At 51.9% G+C, this 17,865-nt stretch overlaps 1 protein-coding gene across 1 annotated transcript; it reads left to right on the forward strand.

Annotated features, from left to right (window-relative positions):
* Positions 1-743: 743 nt before the first annotated feature.
* Timm44 (translocase of inner mitochondrial membrane 44) lies at positions 744-17,791 on the forward strand. The gene is made up of 13 exons (XM_042693681.1): positions 744-821; positions 4,239-4,334; positions 9,096-9,266; positions 10,326-10,406; positions 10,864-11,013; positions 11,101-11,240; positions 11,480-11,565; positions 12,114-12,206; positions 12,298-12,422; positions 13,457-13,507; positions 15,443-15,532; positions 16,989-17,099; positions 17,279-17,791. Exons 1-13 carry the CDS (start codon positions 771-773, stop codon positions 17,396-17,398), a joined length of 1,365 nt encoding a protein of 454 aa, XP_042549615.1. The 5' UTR covers positions 744-770; the 3' UTR covers positions 17,399-17,791.
* The last annotated feature ends 74 nt before the right edge of the window (positions 17,792-17,865 follow it).

Below are 17,865 nucleotides of genomic sequence, written 5' to 3' on the forward strand. Positions count from 1 at the left end.
GTCTTCAGTACTCTGAAGTGCAACCTCCCTCATTTTCAAGCTCAGATCACAGCTTCAAAAGGACAAAGGGTAACCCATGGCACCAGTTCACCTCCCTCTTCCAGCCCCAGATTGCCCGGGTACATCCAAGTACCACCACTAGATGGCAGCATCCCCCAAATACAAAACATGAAAAACAACGAAGGTGGGCTTCTTAGGAGCCAGATGTTTCCACGCACACTAAACTGATGGAGAACTGGCCCCAAATTAGCCTGGTCTCAGCTTTCCCCTCTCGTACTGGGCTAGAAATAAGCTTCTTCCCAAAGCGCTGGACAGTTTTGCTTCTTGGAGCAAATCAACTTGACAATCCCCAAGGTCAGTAGAGCAGAGTCAATCCCGCACTGGTTTAGTCCAGTCAGAATCCAACTGAATCCATGCTTGCAGTGGGTCAAACCACCTGCACACCCCTCGAGTTACGGGAACACAACGGTCTCCGTCGCGGAATCACTCGGGCTACTGAATTCCCACCCTCAGGCTCCGCCTCTTCGTAATCTTACCCAACCACAAATATCACAAAAGTACCACATCCAATCATAAGTCTCATTCTGCCAAAAGCCTGGACCTATTACACCCCTATTACAACGCTCGTTCACGTGCTACCTGGAGAGTCTTGCCCAATCAGAGGCCATTCTCTCTCCTAAACCCCGCCCCCGATCCGGCTTTTCCCAGGCCCGCGAGGCGGATGACGCCATCGGCGCGCGACGCAAGAAGGTCACACGGGCTCCTCCAACATGGCGGCGGCGGCGGCGGCGCTGCGGGCCGGCTGGTGCCGCTGTCCGCGGGTGAGCGGACGTTCGGGGCGAGCGGGTCGGGTTGACTGGGCTATGAGCGCGCAGCTTCCGGGGTCCCCTTCTCCTTAGTCCCTTGGCTCTGTGGCCCTTCCCGTGGGCCCCACGGGAGACTTAGGGGCAGGGCCATGGGGTCAGTTGAGGCCGGGACCCGCAGCGCGAAGCGAGGCCCGAGGCCGAGGCCAGGTGGTCGGGTCCCGAGGCAGCCGTGCACCGAACTCGCAGGGACTTTTGGTTACTTTCGCTTTCACATGAGGCCCCACGCAAAGGAAGGAGCGAGTGGTGGCTGGGGAGGCGGTGCCTCGTGCAGAAAAGTAGCCGAATGGAGGGGAAAAAAAACACACCGTCCCAGCCCCGTGACATCCACGCATTTAAATGTCAGTCCTCTGTGGAGGGCATTTCCTGCATCGCCTTTGGTCATGTTCAGCCTGGACGAGAGGAAGATTGTTCTCGAACTCGCTAAGCAGCATGGACTCGTGGTCGAGTAGGATGAGGGGACGCAAAGCCTGGAATGCGCACGTAGAAAAGAATACTGAATATTGTTGCTGCTTGACTCTTACTTCTTTCTTTCTTTTTTTTTTTTTTTGGTGCTGGTCCTGGACCTTGATCTCGGCCTGGGTCTTTGTCTCTTAGTTTTTTTCACTCTAGGCTAGTGCTCTACCACCTGAGCTTACAGCTCCACTTCCAGCTTTTTGATGGCTAATTGGAGATAGGAGACTCACGGACTTTCGAGCCCGGGCTGGCTTCAAACAGATCTTCAGATCTGAGCCCCCTGAGTAGCTAGGATTACAGGCTTGAGCCGCCAACTCCCGGTGACTCTCTTCAAATTAAGGAATTCTGCCCACAGTCCCCTATCGGTCCAAAGCCCATATCTTATTGTGGAGCCCAACTGTTAAGAAGATGGACAGTATACTGAGACTACATATGGAGGGGGGGGGGGAGATATTTGGCTTTGAATCGGGACTGATTTTTTTTCCTACCTCCCTTGGGTTCCTTGTCTTGAGTTCAGGTAGGGGCTGAATTCACAGGGGTTTGTATAATTTGGACTGGAGACTGAGACAGAACCAGCTTCAGATTTCATTCTGCGATAAGATTTGTTTTTCAGGCTAGACAGCTGTCTACTCTTTCAGATGTTTCTAATGACTGTGTTTCTGGGATCTGTGGGTGTCAGCATAGAGAGAAGTAGTTTATACTCTCCAAGAGTTATTCTCCCAAAACCATAGGTGATAGTGATGCCTGTGTATAAGTTTAGGGTATTGCTGTAGTTTCCAAGTGATGACCATGAGAGAGGAAATGCCCAGAAAAATGAGAGGTTCTATTACATCAACATTCTAGGCTTCCATGCTGGGTGCTAGGGTGCAGAGATATAGAAGACTTTACATACAATTTAAAGTTCACCATCTACTAAGGAAGAAAGGGCCTTTCAAGATCAGCCTTACAGGGGCTGGGAAAGTGGCTCAGTGGTAGAGTGCTTGCCTTATATGCATGAGACCATGGGTTCGATTTCTCAACACCACATAAGCAGAAAAACCAGGAAGTGGAGCTGTGGCTCAAGTGGTAGGCTGCTAGCCTTGAGCTGAAGAGCTGAGGGACAGCGCCCAGGCCCACAGTTCAGGCCCACGACCAACAATGACAACAAAATAAAAAGATCAAGCTTACATATATAATCCTAGCTACTCAAGAGACTGAGATTTGAGGATCAAGGTTCAGAGCCATCCTGAGCAGACAGACAAATCTGAGAGATTATCTCCACTTAACTAGCACAAAGCAGGAATTGGACCACTGGCTTAAGTGATTAAAGCACCATTTCTGAACAGCAAAAGCCAAGCAAGAGCACAAGGCTCTGAGTTGAAGTCCCAGTGCCAGTATAAAAAAAAAGGAGGGCTGAGAATGTGGATTAGTGGTAGAGTGCTTGCCTAGCATACGTGGAGCCCTGGGTTTGGTTTCCCAGTACCACATACACAGAAAAGGCTGGAAGTGGGTCTGTGGCTCAAGTGGTAGAGTGCTAGCCCTGGGCAAAAGAAGCTCAGGGACAGTGCCCAGGCCCTGAGTTCAAGCTCCAGGACTGGCAAAAAAAAAAAAAAAGGGAGGAGAAGGAAGGAAAAAAGGAAGAAAGGGCTTTTGATTGAGATTACCTGTGTCTTTGCATGTTACTGGAAATTGAACTTAGAGCCTAATGCTTGCCAGGCAAGCATTGCGCTACTCCAGCCATGTTGCCAGTCCTAGCTGGATCTTTGCCAGAGGGACTCCACTAAATTTCTCTGCTTGAAGCCCAACCCTTGCCTTGACCATTGTAAGTTTTTTCCAGGGTTGTCACTGGGACAGTTTTAATGGTTTGCCTCTAAAAGTTAGGTCTCTAGCTGGACACTGGTGACTGATTCCTGTAATCCTAGCAATTCATGAGTCTGAAATCTGAGGATCCCATTTGAAACCAGCCTGGGTAGGAAAGTCTGTAAGGCTTTAATCTGCAATTAATCAGCAAAAAGCCAGAACTGGAGCCATGGCTGAAGTGGTAGATCACCAGCCTTGGGTGAAAAAGCTAAGGGGTAGCTACACAGGAGGCTGAGACCAGAGGATTGAGGTTCAAAGCCAGCACAGTCAGGAAAGTCTGTGAGATTCTTTGTTGTTTTTGTTGTTGTTGTTTTGTTGTTGTTTTTTGGGTCCGGTTGTGGGGGTCTGAACTCTGGGCCTGGGCGCTGTCCCTGAGCCCTTCAGCTCAAGGCTAGCACTCTACCACTTGAGCCGCTGCGCCACTTCCGGCTTTTTGTTTTTTGCTTATGTGGTGCTGAGGAATCGAACCCAGGACCTCATGCATGCAAGGCAAGCGCTCTACCACTGAGCCACCTTCCCAGCCCCAGTCTGTGAGATTCTTATCTCCAGTTAACCACAAGAAAACCAAAAGTGGTGCTGTGGCTCAAAGTACTAGTATGCTATCCTTGAATGAAAAGAGCTCAGGGATAGCACCCAGGCCTCAAGTTCAAGCCCAGAACTAGCAAACCTATGTGCACGCACACAATCATAAATACACACACACACACACAGGTCTTTGGAGTTTGGGATAGAAGACTGCTTGCCACCAGCGTGAAGATTTAGTATGCCCTCTCTAAACTAAGGATTATGTCATGCAGATGCATTTAGCCTTCTTCTCCTGCAGGCTGGCATTTCCTGGGATCCATCTGATTCCCCTAGTTTCAGAATAGACCATGGAAGTGTAGTTGCTACACATTCCCTTTTTACCACGTTCCATTGGCTTTTGGACTTTGCTAAGATTGCAGATTGTCTGGCACACAACAGACCTGCAGTTGAAATCATCAAATGCATAGCAGTTGCCTCCTGCCTTTTTCTGAGCAGTCCACATCCTTCCCAGTCACCGTTGTTTCAATGGATCTTTCTCTTTTCCCCACCAATTAGAGATGCCTGGGCAGCAGAGTCCCATTTCTTTCCAGCCACAGCCTGCCCCATGGTTCAACCTACCAGATATGCCGGCCAGGTGGAGCACTGCCATTGGTGAGTGACCTGGGATGCCAGACAACAAGCATGGGGAGGGGGACGTGTTTGAAAAGTCCACCTTTGTTGGCAGGGGAACAGGGAGGTACTGCAGAAGTGGCTTGAGCTGCCTCTGGTCACTGTCCAGGTCTGCTTGATGCAGTGGGGCGCTCTTAGCTCAAAGGGTAGCACATCTGATGGGCTCTGATTGCTGCAAGCAGCAGGCTTGTTCTGAGCTTCTTCCTTGTGGTTTTGTCTATGGACCCCTGACAAGTATGGCTGCTCCCTTTCTGAGAGAACCCTTTGGGTGTTGGGGAGGGAGTCATTCAGTTGTTCTCTGTTCTGCTCAGTCATATTTCTGAGGGTGTCTGGCTGAGTGAGGTGGGAAGCCCCAAACGTGGGTTCTGGGGCCACCCACAGCCTCTCTTCTTGCTCTTCCAGCCTCTCCACTCAGCTCCTTCCATTTTTATTTTTTAATTTTTAAAAATTTTTGTCGAGGACGGGGAAGGTGGCTCAATGGTAGAGCGCTTGCCTTGCATGCATGAGGCCCTGGGTTCAATTCCTCAGCACCACATAAGCAGAAAAAGCCAAAAGTGGCATTGTGGCTCAAGTGATAGCGTGCTAACCTTGAGCTGAAGAGCTAAGGGACAGTGCCCAGGCTCAGAATTCTGGCCCCATGACCAACAAAATAAAATACAAATATAATAATTTTAAAAATTGCTGATTGTGGGGCTTGAACTCAGGGCCTGGGCACTGTCCCTGAGCCTCTTTGTGCTCAAGGCTAGTATCTACCACTTGAGCACCACCACTTCCAGTTTTTGAGTGGTTAATTGGAGATAGGAGTCTCACAGGGACTTTTCTGCCCAGGCTGGCTGACTTTGAACTGCAATTCTCAGATCTCAGCCTCCTGACTAGATAGGATTACAGGTGTGTGCCACTGGCACCTGACTTCAGCTCCTTTGAAGGCACCTAATTACCTCCCTTTATGTCCTGGGTTGGTCCTAAGTGTGGGACAGACCTTGTGAGTTCTTCCCCTTAGTTGTCCAGCCTCCTGCACCCTCCATAGTTTGCAGCCTGAGTGTGAGAGGGCTGGTGGAAGGTGGTGGATTCCTTGATGGTCTTAGGACCTGGGCGTCTACTGGAGAAGGGGTAGGATGTGAGCAGGACAGTAGGACTGGCATGAGGCGTGGCCAGCCCTCCTGAAAGGTGCCACCAACACGTGTCACATGTCAGCCATACATGGCCTCTTCCTGTGAGGTGACTCTTGGTTGTTCCCTAAGCTATGTGTCTTTTCAGCCCTCTACTCACAGCTACACACAAGTCAAAATAGAGATTTAAGTCCAGCTCAAACTCATCCTAAAGCCTATGTTGTTTCTGGGCTGGGGATTGAACCAGTACAGTGCCTTGTACATGTTAGGCAAGCACTGTGCCGCTACACTACACCCCAGTCATTGTTTTGTTTGTTTGTGTGTTTGTCCATCCATCATGGGTCTTCAGCTCTGGGCCTGGTGCTGTCCCTCAGCTCTTCAGCTCAAGGCTAGTGCTCTATCACTTGAGCCACAGCACCACTTCTGGTTTTCTGGTAATTTATTAGAGATAACAATCTCACACACTTTCCTGCCCAGACTGGCTTTGGACCATGATCCTCAGATCTCAGCTTCCTTAGTAGCTAGGATTACAGGTGTGAGCCACCAGTGCCTGGCCCATTGGGGGTTTTTTGTAGCCTAGGCTGGCTTGAACTTTTCTTCTACCTTAACCTTCTAGGTGTTGGGATTATAGTTGTATACAACTATACTCAGCTAATGTACGTGTTATTTTTAGTTGAAACATAATTGTACATGGTTATGGGGTACAGTGTACAATTTAATATATACACAATGTTTAAAGTTCAGATCAAATGTCATTGGCATTTCCATTACCTCAAATGATATTTTTCTTTGGCCCTGGTCCTGGAGTTTGAACTCAGGGCCTGGGCACTCTGAGCTTTTTTGCTCAAGGATAACACTCTACCACTTGAGCCACAGTGCCACTTCTGAATTTTTCTGTGATTACTTGGAAATAAGAGTCTCTTTATTGTCTGAATTGGCTTTGAACCTCATGCCTCAGATCTCAGCCTCCTGAGTAGGATTATAAGTGTGAGCCACCAGTACCTGGATTTTTCTTTCTTTTTTTTTCTTCAGTCATGAGGCTTGAACTCTGGGCCTGGGCGCTGTCCCTCAGCTCTTCAGCTCAAGGCTAGTTCTCTACCACTTGAGCCACAGCACCACTTCTGGCTTTTTCTGCTTATGTGGTGCTGAGGAATTGAACCCAGGGCCTCATGCATGCAAGGCAAGCACTCTACCACTGAGCCACCTTCCTAGCCCACTGAATTTTTCTTTCTTTCTTTCTTTCTTTCTTTCTTTCTTTCTTTCTTTCTTTCTTTCTTTCTTTCTTTCTCTCTCTCTCTCTCTCTTCCTTCCTTTCTTCCTTCTTTCCTTTTTTTTCCTGGTACTATTTGAACTCAGGACCTTGTGTTTGCTCAGCTAGCAAGCACTACACTTGAGCCATGCCTCCAGTCCAATACTACTGCTTCATTATTTGGAGATAAGAGTCTCCGAGACATATCTGCCAAGACTAGTTTTGAAGTATGATCCTTAGATTGCAGCCTCCTGAGTAGCTAGGATTACAGGCCTGTGTTACTGGTGCCTGGCTGCATTGACTGTTTATGTTGGGAGCAGTCAGGTGCTCCCTACTATCTGGATTGAAACATGCAGTTGTTGTGGTCCATTATTACTCTGCTGTGCTCTAGATCTCAACCTATCTCATCTATTCTTCCTATCCATCTGTGCGTCTGTATCTATTAACCCCCATCTCTGTATCTCCTGCCAGGAGATCCTGCCAGGCCTACATCCTTGAGCAGTACAGGACATTGGGTGTGCTTCAGGCTCTCTCTCTGGTCTCTTGGGTTGGCCTTTGGGTATGTTGACATTTTCCCAGGGAGAGAATTCTGAACCCCAGGCTCTTTGTCATTTACCACCCTGTGGGCTAAGAAAGGGAAATCTGTGTACCCCAGGCTTTAGGGTGCTAGCTGGGTAGCTGGGAGTGATGGCAGTTCTGCAAGAAGGGCCAAGAGGCAGCGACCCCAGCTCCCAGAGCCCAGTAAGTAACACCCAGTGCTGGGTCTAGTCCTGGGATGAGGCCCTTCTTTGTTGAGCTTTGCCTTGGATTCCCAGGAACATGATTGATGCCCATGAGATTTGGCATTTGGCTCATAACTTGCCCTCTACGTTCCCTCTTGGAGAAGTTGTATCTTGTTTTACTTTTTTTCCCCCCTAGTACTGGGGTTTGAACTCAAGATCTCTTGCTTGTTCAGCTGTAACTCTAGCACTTGAGGCATAACTCCAGCCTAGCTTTTTGCTGGCTGATTCTAGATGGAGTATCATGTGCTTTTCTGCATGATCTGGCCTTGAGCCTCAGTCCTCCAGATTTTAGCCTCTGGAATAGAATTACAGCCAAGAACCACCTGTGCCCAGTTTTGCTTTACTTTTAATAGACTTTGCATGATCGAACAGTTTTAGGTTAGGAGGAAAATTGAGCAGAGAGTTCCTGTGTCTATTCCTCTTTCCTATCTGGGGCCATGGTGGTCCTGGTTCACTTCTCCTATTCTGAAGAAGAGCCAGGACTGATAGACTGTACCTGAAGTCTACACTAGCTTCAGGTTTGGTATGTGCTCTCACTCCCATGGATTCCCTTACATGGACTAGCACATCTCCAGCTCAAAAGCTTCCCTGCTCTGATGCTTTTCTGTTCCCTTCTCCCCCACCTTGACAGTCATGGATCTCACTGCCACCATCATTTTGCTTGTCACACAGTTCCATAGAGTGGACTCATGTGACACATCACCTTTTTACATTGGCATCTTTAGTCTTGTGCCTTGAAGGTGGCATGGCTTAAGAGCGCACTTCTTGTTTATGGCTGAGTAATATTCTGTAGTCTGGGTGTAAGTCAACCTTCATTATTTGTGGGGCTTGATTCCAGGACTTCTATTGGATACTCATGTTTCTTGTACACAGTGGAGTAGTGTGTGCCTAAGACACACATCCTCCTGTATGCTATTTTTTTTTTTTTTGGAGGGGGGTTCCGATCGTGGGGCCTGAACTCTGGGCCTGGGCGCTGTCCCTCAGCTCTTCAGCTCAAGGCTAGCGCTCTACCACTTGAGCCACAGTGCCACTTCCGGCTTTTTTCTTTTTGCTCATGTGGTGCTGAGGAATCGAACCCAGGGCCTCAGGCATTCAAGGCAAGCGCTCTACCACTGAGCCACCTTCCCAGCCCCCTCCTGTATGCTTTATCTATAATGCTGGGCATTGAACCCAAGACCTTGCTCATGCTGAACAAGCGCTCTACCACTTCTGCCATGGCTTCATTGTTATTGTTGTTATTGTATTGTGTATTTGTGTGTGTGTGTGTGTGTGTGTGTGTATGTGCACACACATATGCATGCTGGTTCTGGGGCTTGAACTCAGGGCTTAGCTTTTTGATCCCTTAGTTTTTCAATTAAAGCTGGCACTCTACCACTTGAGCCACAGCTCCACCTCAGGCTTTTTGGTGGCTAACTAGAGAAAAGAGTCTCATGAATTTTTCTGCCCAAGCTGCCTTTGAACCATGATCTTCAAATATCTTTACTGTGAAACCTGTATCTGCAGAAGGGAGGAAGCCCTAGCGTCCCACCCAATCCCTTGGTAGTCACCAGACATGTGTTCCTCTAGTCTCTTCTTTAACACTTTTTTTTCACATTCTTTCTAGTCCAAATCCTATTCCTCTGGAAACAGAAAAGGTTTTTTGTCCGGCTTACTAGATAACATCAAACAAGAGTTAGCTAAAAACAAAGAGATGAAAGAAAGTATAAAAAAGTTCCGAGATGAGGCCAAGAAGCTGGAAGAGTCTGATGCACTGCAGGAGGCCAGAAGGAAATACGTGAGTCCCTCTTCTCACTCTTCCCACCACACACTTGCTCCCAGAGCCTGTGAGGAAGTGGGGTCACTGTGGATCGGAGGAGGAGCCAAGGAAGCTGGGATCACTGCACAGATGGGAGGAGGAGCCACATAGGTGGGGTCGGTGCACAGATGAGGGGGTAGAGTCACTGCACAAGTGAGGGGAGAGGCCAGGGCATGGGAGGGGCCACCCAGGCCCCCTGCTGCTCCAAGTAGGCAGAGCTGGGGGTGGAGCTCAGTGGTAGTGCCTAGGATGCAAGAGACACTGGATTCCATCCCAGCATTGCCAATGAAAGAAAGAAAAAAGTGTGGCCACACACTGGCGGTCTCATTTCTGTGGGAGCTGTGAGACATGCCCGATCATCTTTGATTCCTTCAAGGGGGAGCAGCTGCAGCAGGTGACCCACAGCACACAGGCTTTGAGCCACACTACTCCTGGTTACAGTGATAGAAACTGGGTCACGCGGCCAGTGTCAGTATTAATTACTACTGCTGTCTCTTCTTGAGCAGCTGCCAAGCCTCTACTCCACACAAGTGCCAGCAGGGAGGTACAGTCTCCTGTTTGCCAACAAGTGGGTGAGCCTCAGTGCACACCTGCCCCCAGCCCTCTGCACTTTGGTCCATTGACCCCAAGCAGGCCCTGGGCAAGACCTTTCCCTCTGAGCACCCAAACTACTCACTGGTGCTACTCCTGGTGTGGGTTCCACCTGCTGAATGAGTGCCTCCTTCTGTCATTCAGGAAGGGGCTGTTTGGGAGCAGAGCAGGGTAGGGACTCAAGATGGAGCAGGAGGAAAACACCTCCCCTAAGATAAACATAGCAGATTGATTGATGTTAGGACCAGCATGGGGGGAGGGGGAGTAATGGCTGCCGCTGGGAATGGCTGTGGGACAGGCCTTCTGCTGATTTCAAAGCCCAGATCTTGGGCCCAGGGAGGTTGGGTATGGGGTGGGAGCTCCGTGAGGAGCATGGGCTGCTGAGAAAATGCTGGTGCTGATTGTTACTGCTGTATTGGAATGAAGAATCAATGTTCTTTACCCTAGAAAACCATTGAGTCTGAGACAGTGCGCACCAGCGAGGCAATACGGAAGAAGCTGGGAGAGCTAACAGGGACGGTGAAGGAGGTAATGGCAGATCTGGCTTGCAGTCCCCTGGGGTCTCTATCCCAAGGGGACGAGGGTACAGGCAGTGAGGAGCCCAAGCTGAGTGGGGGAACAAGGCCTGTGGGTATGGCCATGGTCTTCCCCAGGAAGCCTCAGGAGTTGAAGTGCATCATGCTGTGAGGTCACACTGTGGCCATTTGCAGGACAGGGATGGGGGAGCAGCAGCCCTGCCAGAAGGGCAGGGCTGTGGGCAGGCCTGAAGCCCAGTGCTGGGCGCCTCTCCATAGTCTCGCCCTTCATTGCTGCTCCCTTGGACTCCCTGTCACTGGGCGTTTCCTGAGGCCCCCCCCCGCCCTGACAGGGTAGTCCACTGGACCCAGAGTCTGATGATCCAAGCCCTGGAGTGCAGCACCCCAGAAACTGAATGTGGTGTCCCCAAGGGGATCTGTGCGAGCACCCCTTGTGTCTGTCTTAGTAGAGTCTTGATGAAGTGACTAAGAGCGACCTGGGCCGGAGGATTAAGGAGGGTGTGGAGGAGGCCGCCAAGACAGCTAAGCAGTCAGCAGAGTCCATGTCCAAAGGTGGAGAGAAGCTGGGCAGAAGTGCTGCCTTCAAAGCCCTCTCGCAGGTGAGCCGAGCCTGGTCCGGGTGGCATGGACGCAGGGGCAGAGCTAGCGTGGGTTGGCATCCACTCTGCAAATTGCTTTCCTGGCAGGGGGTAGAGTCTGTGAAGAAGGAGATCGATGAGACTGTGCTGGGACAGACAGGGCCCTACCGCAGGCCAGAGCGCCTCAGGAAGAGGACTGAGTTTGCAGGAGAGAAGTTCAAGGAGGAGAAAGTGTTCGAGCCCAATGAGTAGGTCCCTCACAGCCCTGTGCCACCGTCCTCAGCACCCTGCCAGCGTCCATTTCCTTGCCTGGGGCTTCTGGCTCCCTTGAGTCACAAGCAAAGTGGGGAGGGAGAAGGGAAGGCAGGAGGGGAGGGCTGGGTTGTCACAGCCCTTGGGCCTGGCTGGGGTGGCTCCTTGCTCCTCCTCTGTCTCCATGGTGAGATGGGAGGTGCCAAGCTCATGCAGCTGCCTGCTGCTTCCCCAGGGAGGCCCTGGGGGTCGTGCTGCACAAGGACTCCAAGTGGTACCAGCAGTGGAAGGACTTCAAAGACAACAACGTGGTGTTCAACCGTGAGTGGCTCTGCCTCAGCTCACGGGTAGAGGGTGGCAGCAACCAGGGCCCCAACAGGGCCTCTCAACCCCTCTCGACCATCTGAGTGTGGCTGTAGATTCTGTCTCTGAGATGCTAAGGGACAGCTCCCTCATGGACGATCAGGGCACTGGGAGCCATGGCCAGCCCGAGGCCCCATGGCAAGTGCATCCTGCCCAGAGCATGGAATTAATTTCATAAGGGCTGAGCAGGAAGCAACCAGCTGCATGCCCTTGTCCTTGTAGTGTGAGGACCACTAGAGGTCTATGTTTCCTTTGTAGTGGAAGTGCCAGCCAGTAGAGGTGGTTCTCCATAATATGCACAGCCTCACTAGGCCCTGGCTGAGGGTCTCTGAATCCTCACCAGGTAGATGGCCAGATAGCAGTCCCCATGGAGATGAGGACACAATGTCCCAGATTACCTCTTCGACCTGGCTGGCATCCAGGGAACTTGAAAGCCATGGAGTGAGGGCATCCTTCCAGAAGGAACCTCTCCTCTAGTCCCTGCCCCTTCCCCCCACCCCCTGTAGGCTTTTTCGAAATGAAGATGAAATATGATGAGAGTGATAACGTGCTCATCCGAGCATCACGGGCCCTGACAGACAAGGTCACAGACGTACTGGGTGAGTGACAGCCCTAGGACCTCCTGTCCACCCAGCTGGCAGCAGGAAGGGACCCCAGGCCTTGGACTTAACAGGGCTCTGCTCCCTGCAGGGGGCCTGTTCTCTAAGACAGAAATGTCAGAGGTGCTCACTGAGATTCTGCGAGTGGACCCTGCCTTTGACAAAGACCGGTTTTTGCGCCAGTGTGAGAATGACATCATCCCCAACATTCTAGAGGTTCGTGAGGAGATCAGTGGGACCCCAACCCGAACCACCTTCTACATTTCCCCCAGGCTGCGCCCTGGGTCCAAGCCTGTAGTTACTTCAGAGAGTTTGGCTGCTGGGGCTGTTTTCTGAGCTGATACACAACTCTGGGCTCCTACTTGGCTTCAGCTGCCCCATGGGCTGTGCCCCTTGCTTTTCCCAGGCTTTAGAGGCCTGATTATGCCCCACCGGGACAGGAGGGGTCTCAGAAGGGGCCATTGGTCCTTGCTGAGGACTGTATGGTGGCAGTGTCCTGCTCTACTCATGGGGTGTGATGGCCTTGCCACCCTGAGGCTGCTCACTCATCGCTGCCTCTCTGAAGCCCCCAGGATGTGGTATGATTCTGGGTAGTCCCCTCCCCACCCCCGCTTCCTCCTGCTGCCATACCTGCCATGTCCACGTGGTCTCATCCCCCAACGTCTCCAGTGCCTTTGTCACCTGGAGCAGGGCTGGCAGGAGGTGGGGTGGGAAGAAAGAGGCAGCATCTAGAGCCCAGGCAGCTCCGCCTGGTGTGTTGTTCCTCACACCACTGGCCATGGTTCTCCCCACCGGCTCCTGGCTTCTTCCTGCCCACTCCAGCACCTCCCTCATCCAACCTAGGTTCCCTGGTTGTGTCCCCCCACCCTGGAGCCGCCTTGGCAGCCTGCTTTCCTTCCAGCCAACTCTCCTGTTTAGGAGATGTCCTGTCCCAGTGGTGGGCTTGGCTTGCCAGCCTCATTGCAGTCTAAGGCTGGACACACAGCCACCTTCTTTCCACAGGCCCACAGGGACACATAGGGGGCTCCCCTGAAGTCTCTCCTCCTTTCCTGTCTGTATCCAGGCCAGAGCCCCATATACACACCTACAGGGATCCTGGGGAGGGCTGGCTGGTCGCTGGTGCTGCCTGAATAGAGCCTCACCTGCAGACTTGGGTCCAGGGGTCTTCAGGAAAGGAGAATGCTTTCGAGAGTTCGGCCTCAGAAGCCCACCCGCCTTCTTGTGCTTATTTTTTCCCTTTCCCTTTTTAGGCAATGATTTCTGGAGAGCTTGACATTCTCAAAGACTGGTGCTATGAAGCTGTGAGTCTTGGCTTTTTCCTATCTCTTTCACCAGAAAAAAAAAAGCAAAATACAGAAGTGCTAGGGGGTGTGGCTCGGCTCAGCACAGCGCGCTTGTCTGGCAAGCATAGGGCGCTGGTTCTGTCCACAGCACTGCCCAAGCCAGGACAGCAGGACAAGGCCTGTCTCTGGTGGAAAGAGGGGTCCTAGTTTCTGATGGGCTAGGCCCTGGACCAGCCTGTCACTTCCTCAGTACTGGCACACCTGCTTCCAGCCTATCAGAACCCCTGCCAGCATGCCACATGCCTGCCAGCCAGCTGTGTTGAAAGTGTAAATAGGAGCACTGTGGTCCAGCTCAGCTCAGGCAACAGTGTGAGACCCTATTGGAAAAGAAACTAAAACAAGAAAGGCTAAGATGTGGCTCCTGTGGTAGATGGCCTGATTAGCAAGTACAGAGCCCTGAGTTCAAATCTCAGCACCTTGAAAATAGTGAAATGACCCCTTTTCAGTTTGGTGGGCACAAATCTGCCAGTTTTCCCAGACCTTCCCCTCATACCTCATGTTAAACTGATTTTGGTTAAAGAGAGTCACAGAAGGGCTATCCAAGCCATGGAGTAAGATGGGGTTCCAGGGCAACCTGCAGGGTGCACAGGCTGAGGGAGAGAGAGGGTGGAAAAGGTCAGTGAATGCACGATGTTGCCTTGGCCCTGAGTCTTGCCTGTGCATAGTGATTGTGGGCACTTTGCTAGTCTCCCCCTCTCCCTACCAGCCTCCCATCCCATCCTCTGGCCCATCCTGAGGGGGGTCACAAGGGCAAACTGAAGGCAGGAGTGAGACATGCCCAGCAGATCCATTAGCTGTTCTCACAAGATCCCGAAACCCAGATCAAAACAGTGTGGGTAGACTTCCCGCCTGGGGAGGAGCTGTGTGTCCTGACAGGGCCCAGCAGCTTCCCGGAGTCAAGGCTCAGGGTCCAGGGCCATCACCAGATCCATGGTGCAAGGGAGGCCTGCCGATGTCCCCAGGAGCACACACTGTCTGCGCCTGCCCGGCTCCTGGCAGCCTCCTGTCTGTCCCGGCCACCTCAACTCACCCTGCCGCCTCCCTCACCGGCCTCTCAGGCGCTGTCTTCCTCTCCTCCCCGCTCTTCCTAGGAAGCCATCCAGAGACTTTTTTGGCTCATTCTATTCTGCACCCAGCTAACAAACAACTTGCAAAAAGCAGAGGAGAAGATTCTGTCAGATTTTCTTTTTTAAATACTCCCCTGCATGGTGACTAATCCAGCAGGCTTTAGGCGTTTATGAGGGTGTTTTTTTTTTTTCCTTTGCTGTTTTGTTTTCTTTTGTTTTTTTTACTTTGTTGCCATGAAGCCTGGGCTGATGTCTTTGTCAGAAAGTGGCTGGTACCCCTGAAGCACAGCTGCTGAGGAGTTTTTAAAAGCGTCTAAATTTAATAAGAGACCCACCCAAACACCATTGGCAGTGGAGAGCATCTCTGCGATCCTGGAGCAGGACTGGCTGCACCCGGGGCTGGGCTGCGTGACTGCTCCCGAGCATCCCACAGGTTTAGGACAAATCCTAGAAAAAAAAAAAAAACAACACTTCATCCCAGCCAGTGTTAAGCATCAGCCAAATGAGGTGGAAGCGGGGTGTGAAAGATCTCCACCCCTTCCCCCCAGGCATGTATTCTGGATCCTGTTCAGAATTCCCCACTTGGCTGATTAATGCTTTCACTTGGGAGTCTTGCTCTTTCCATAATGGGAGGCAAGCCTGCGCTGCTGGCCAGCGGGGGCAGCACCTGCCTCCCACTTGGACCTGTGCTCCTGGCACAGCCGCTCCTGGCATCAAGTTGGTATACACACTGGGTGCTGGGCCATGTGGGATTCGGCTCTAGTAGGGTTGGGGCAGAGACCTGCCCTTAGTGGCCATCTACAGGGACCTGGGCCTCTCATTGCAGACCTACAGCCAGCTGGCCCACCCGATCCAACAGGCCAAGGCCATGGGCCTCCAGTTCCACTCCCACATCCTGGACATCGACAATGTGGACGTGAGTGCCTCTGGGTAACCCTGGGGTGGGACCAGCACACTGGTTACCCAGTGCTCCTCCAGCAGCATCTTCTATTCTTTTTTTTTTTTGGTTGATCGTGGGGCTAACTCAGCCTGGGTACTGTTTCTGAGCTTTTTTCATTCAGGGCTAATGCTCTACCACTTAGAGCACAACACCACTTCTGGTTTTCTGGTGGTTAATTGGAAATGAGTCTATGGAATTTCCTGCCCATACTGGCTTCAAGCTGCAATCCTCAGATTTTAGCTTCCTGAGTAGCTAACCTCCTGAGTAGCTAGGATTATAGAGGTGAGCCACCAGCGCCTGGCTTAGCAGCAGTATTTTCTTGCTTGCAGAGCTGATATAGCCCTGTGGTTGTTATTTGGGCCATCCCCAGGTTAATAATTATTTGACTTGAGATATATATATATATAACTTAATATTGACACAAATGTAACACATTTGGGTTGAGTTTTGATTCAAAATTTTATGTAATAAACTGGGCATGGTGGTACAACCTGTAATCCCAGCACTGGAAAGGCTGGGGAAGGGTGGGGAGGTAGAAGCCAGCCTGGGCTACAGAGTGAAATGCTATCTTAAATTTGTGTTAGGTAATCTTGCCTAACTTTAGGACAGTGAACATGTTCTGGACACATCTGGGTTGGGGTTATTGAACACATTGTAGAGACACTTTGAATGGTTTTATCAGATATAGCTCCATCCTAGGCCCAGGAGCACACAGTCTTGGTCAGGAGGTGAGCATCGTGCAAACCTCAGGCTGCTATGGACGCCATGGGTGGGGATATCCTTGTATCCAAAAGGCAAGGGCCGGGCTGGGAAGGTGGCTCAGTGGTAGAGCGCTTGCCTTGCATGTGTAAGGCCCTGGGTTCAATTCCTCAGCACCACATAAGCAAAAAGAAAAAAGCCAGAAGTGGCGCTGTGGCTCAAGTGGTAGAGTGCTAGCCTTGAGCTAAAGAGCTGAGGGACAGCGCCCAGGCCCAGAGTTCAGGCCCCACGACCGGACTCAAAAAAAAAAAAACAAAAGGCAAGGGCCTTGTCATGACCTGTGGACACCAAACAGGTAGCTGTGCCTTGAGCCCCTTCAGTCTTCCTGTGGAGAGCTATAGGCATGCCACAGCTGGCCCCTTTCACCCCATGATCTTTATACAGATCAGTCTCCAGTCCAGGTTCAGAGAAAGAAGTCCACTGAGTTCTCACAACTGAGCACCTGGGTCTGTGGAGGAGCTCCCCAACCCCCGCCCCCCCAGCCTCTGGAAGTAGGTTTACCCTTGTGTAAGATGCAGCGCTTAGGGGGAAGGGCACAGGTGCCCTCAGCAGGACCAAGTGCCCAGGCCGCCCCGCAAGGGGGAAGGCACTGAGGTTTCACCTCTAGGGGTATGCTGGGGGGTGCTGGCACCCGTCAGAGGCTCACAGGCCCTCTTCCCTTCCCCTCCTGCAGCTGGCAATGGGCAAGATGATGGAGCAGGGCCCAGTGCTGATCATCACCTTCCAGGCCCAGCTAGTGATGGTGATCAAGAACCCCAAAGGCGAGGTGGTCGAGGGGGACCCGGTGAGTGAAAAGCTGGGGGTTGGAGTAGGGACAACCTCTCTCACCGAAGACCCTGCCTGTGGCCTGAGGAGGTCAGAGGCCCCTCCAGCCTGTGACCAGGAAACCTTCCTGGCCCCCCGGGCCTCCTTCAGTAACCCCTCCTCTTGGGTCCTGGCTGCTCACCCTGCCCGATTTCACAGGACAAGGTGCTGCGCATGCTCTATGTGTGGGCACTCTGCCGGGACCAAGATGAGCTCAACCCCTATGCCGCCTGGCGCCTCCTGGACATCTCGGCCTCCAGCACAGAGCAGATCCTCTGAGTGCACGTGAGACTGGATCATCGGATGGTGGAGCACCACACAGCTATAGACCTTTGGGGATGGACGAGACTGTGGGCTCTGCCAAGGCAGCTGCAAAACCAGCTGGACAACGAGGGGGCAGCCAGGCTGCTGAGGATGCCTGGGGGGAGACACTGTCCACCTTGCCACACGGCTGCTAGTGGCTGCTGCTGGTCACCAGGGCCACACTAGCCACAGTGCCAAGAGACCTCCAGCCGGGGACTCCAGGTGGTGAAGCTCCATCAGCTGCTCCAAGTGGCCACTGGCCATGCCAGCCAGGCCATTTTAGGTCCTTTTTTTTTTTTTTATCAATGCTTTTACTTCCTGTACATAAGCCTGAGATTTGGAAGTAATAAAACACCAAAGTGCAGAAGAGCAGCCTGTGTGGTCTGAAGTGTGTGTCTCTGGACAGGGGGGCTGGGACAGAGCTTTGGCTCCCAGCGGCCAGC

The sequence above is a fragment of the Dipodomys spectabilis genome, unplaced genomic scaffold, assembly GCF_019054845.1.
Source record: "Dipodomys spectabilis isolate Male_0828 unplaced genomic scaffold, ASM1905484v1 ptg000173l, whole genome shotgun sequence".
Lineage (NCBI taxonomy): Eukaryota > Metazoa > Chordata > Mammalia > Rodentia > Heteromyidae > Dipodomys > Dipodomys spectabilis.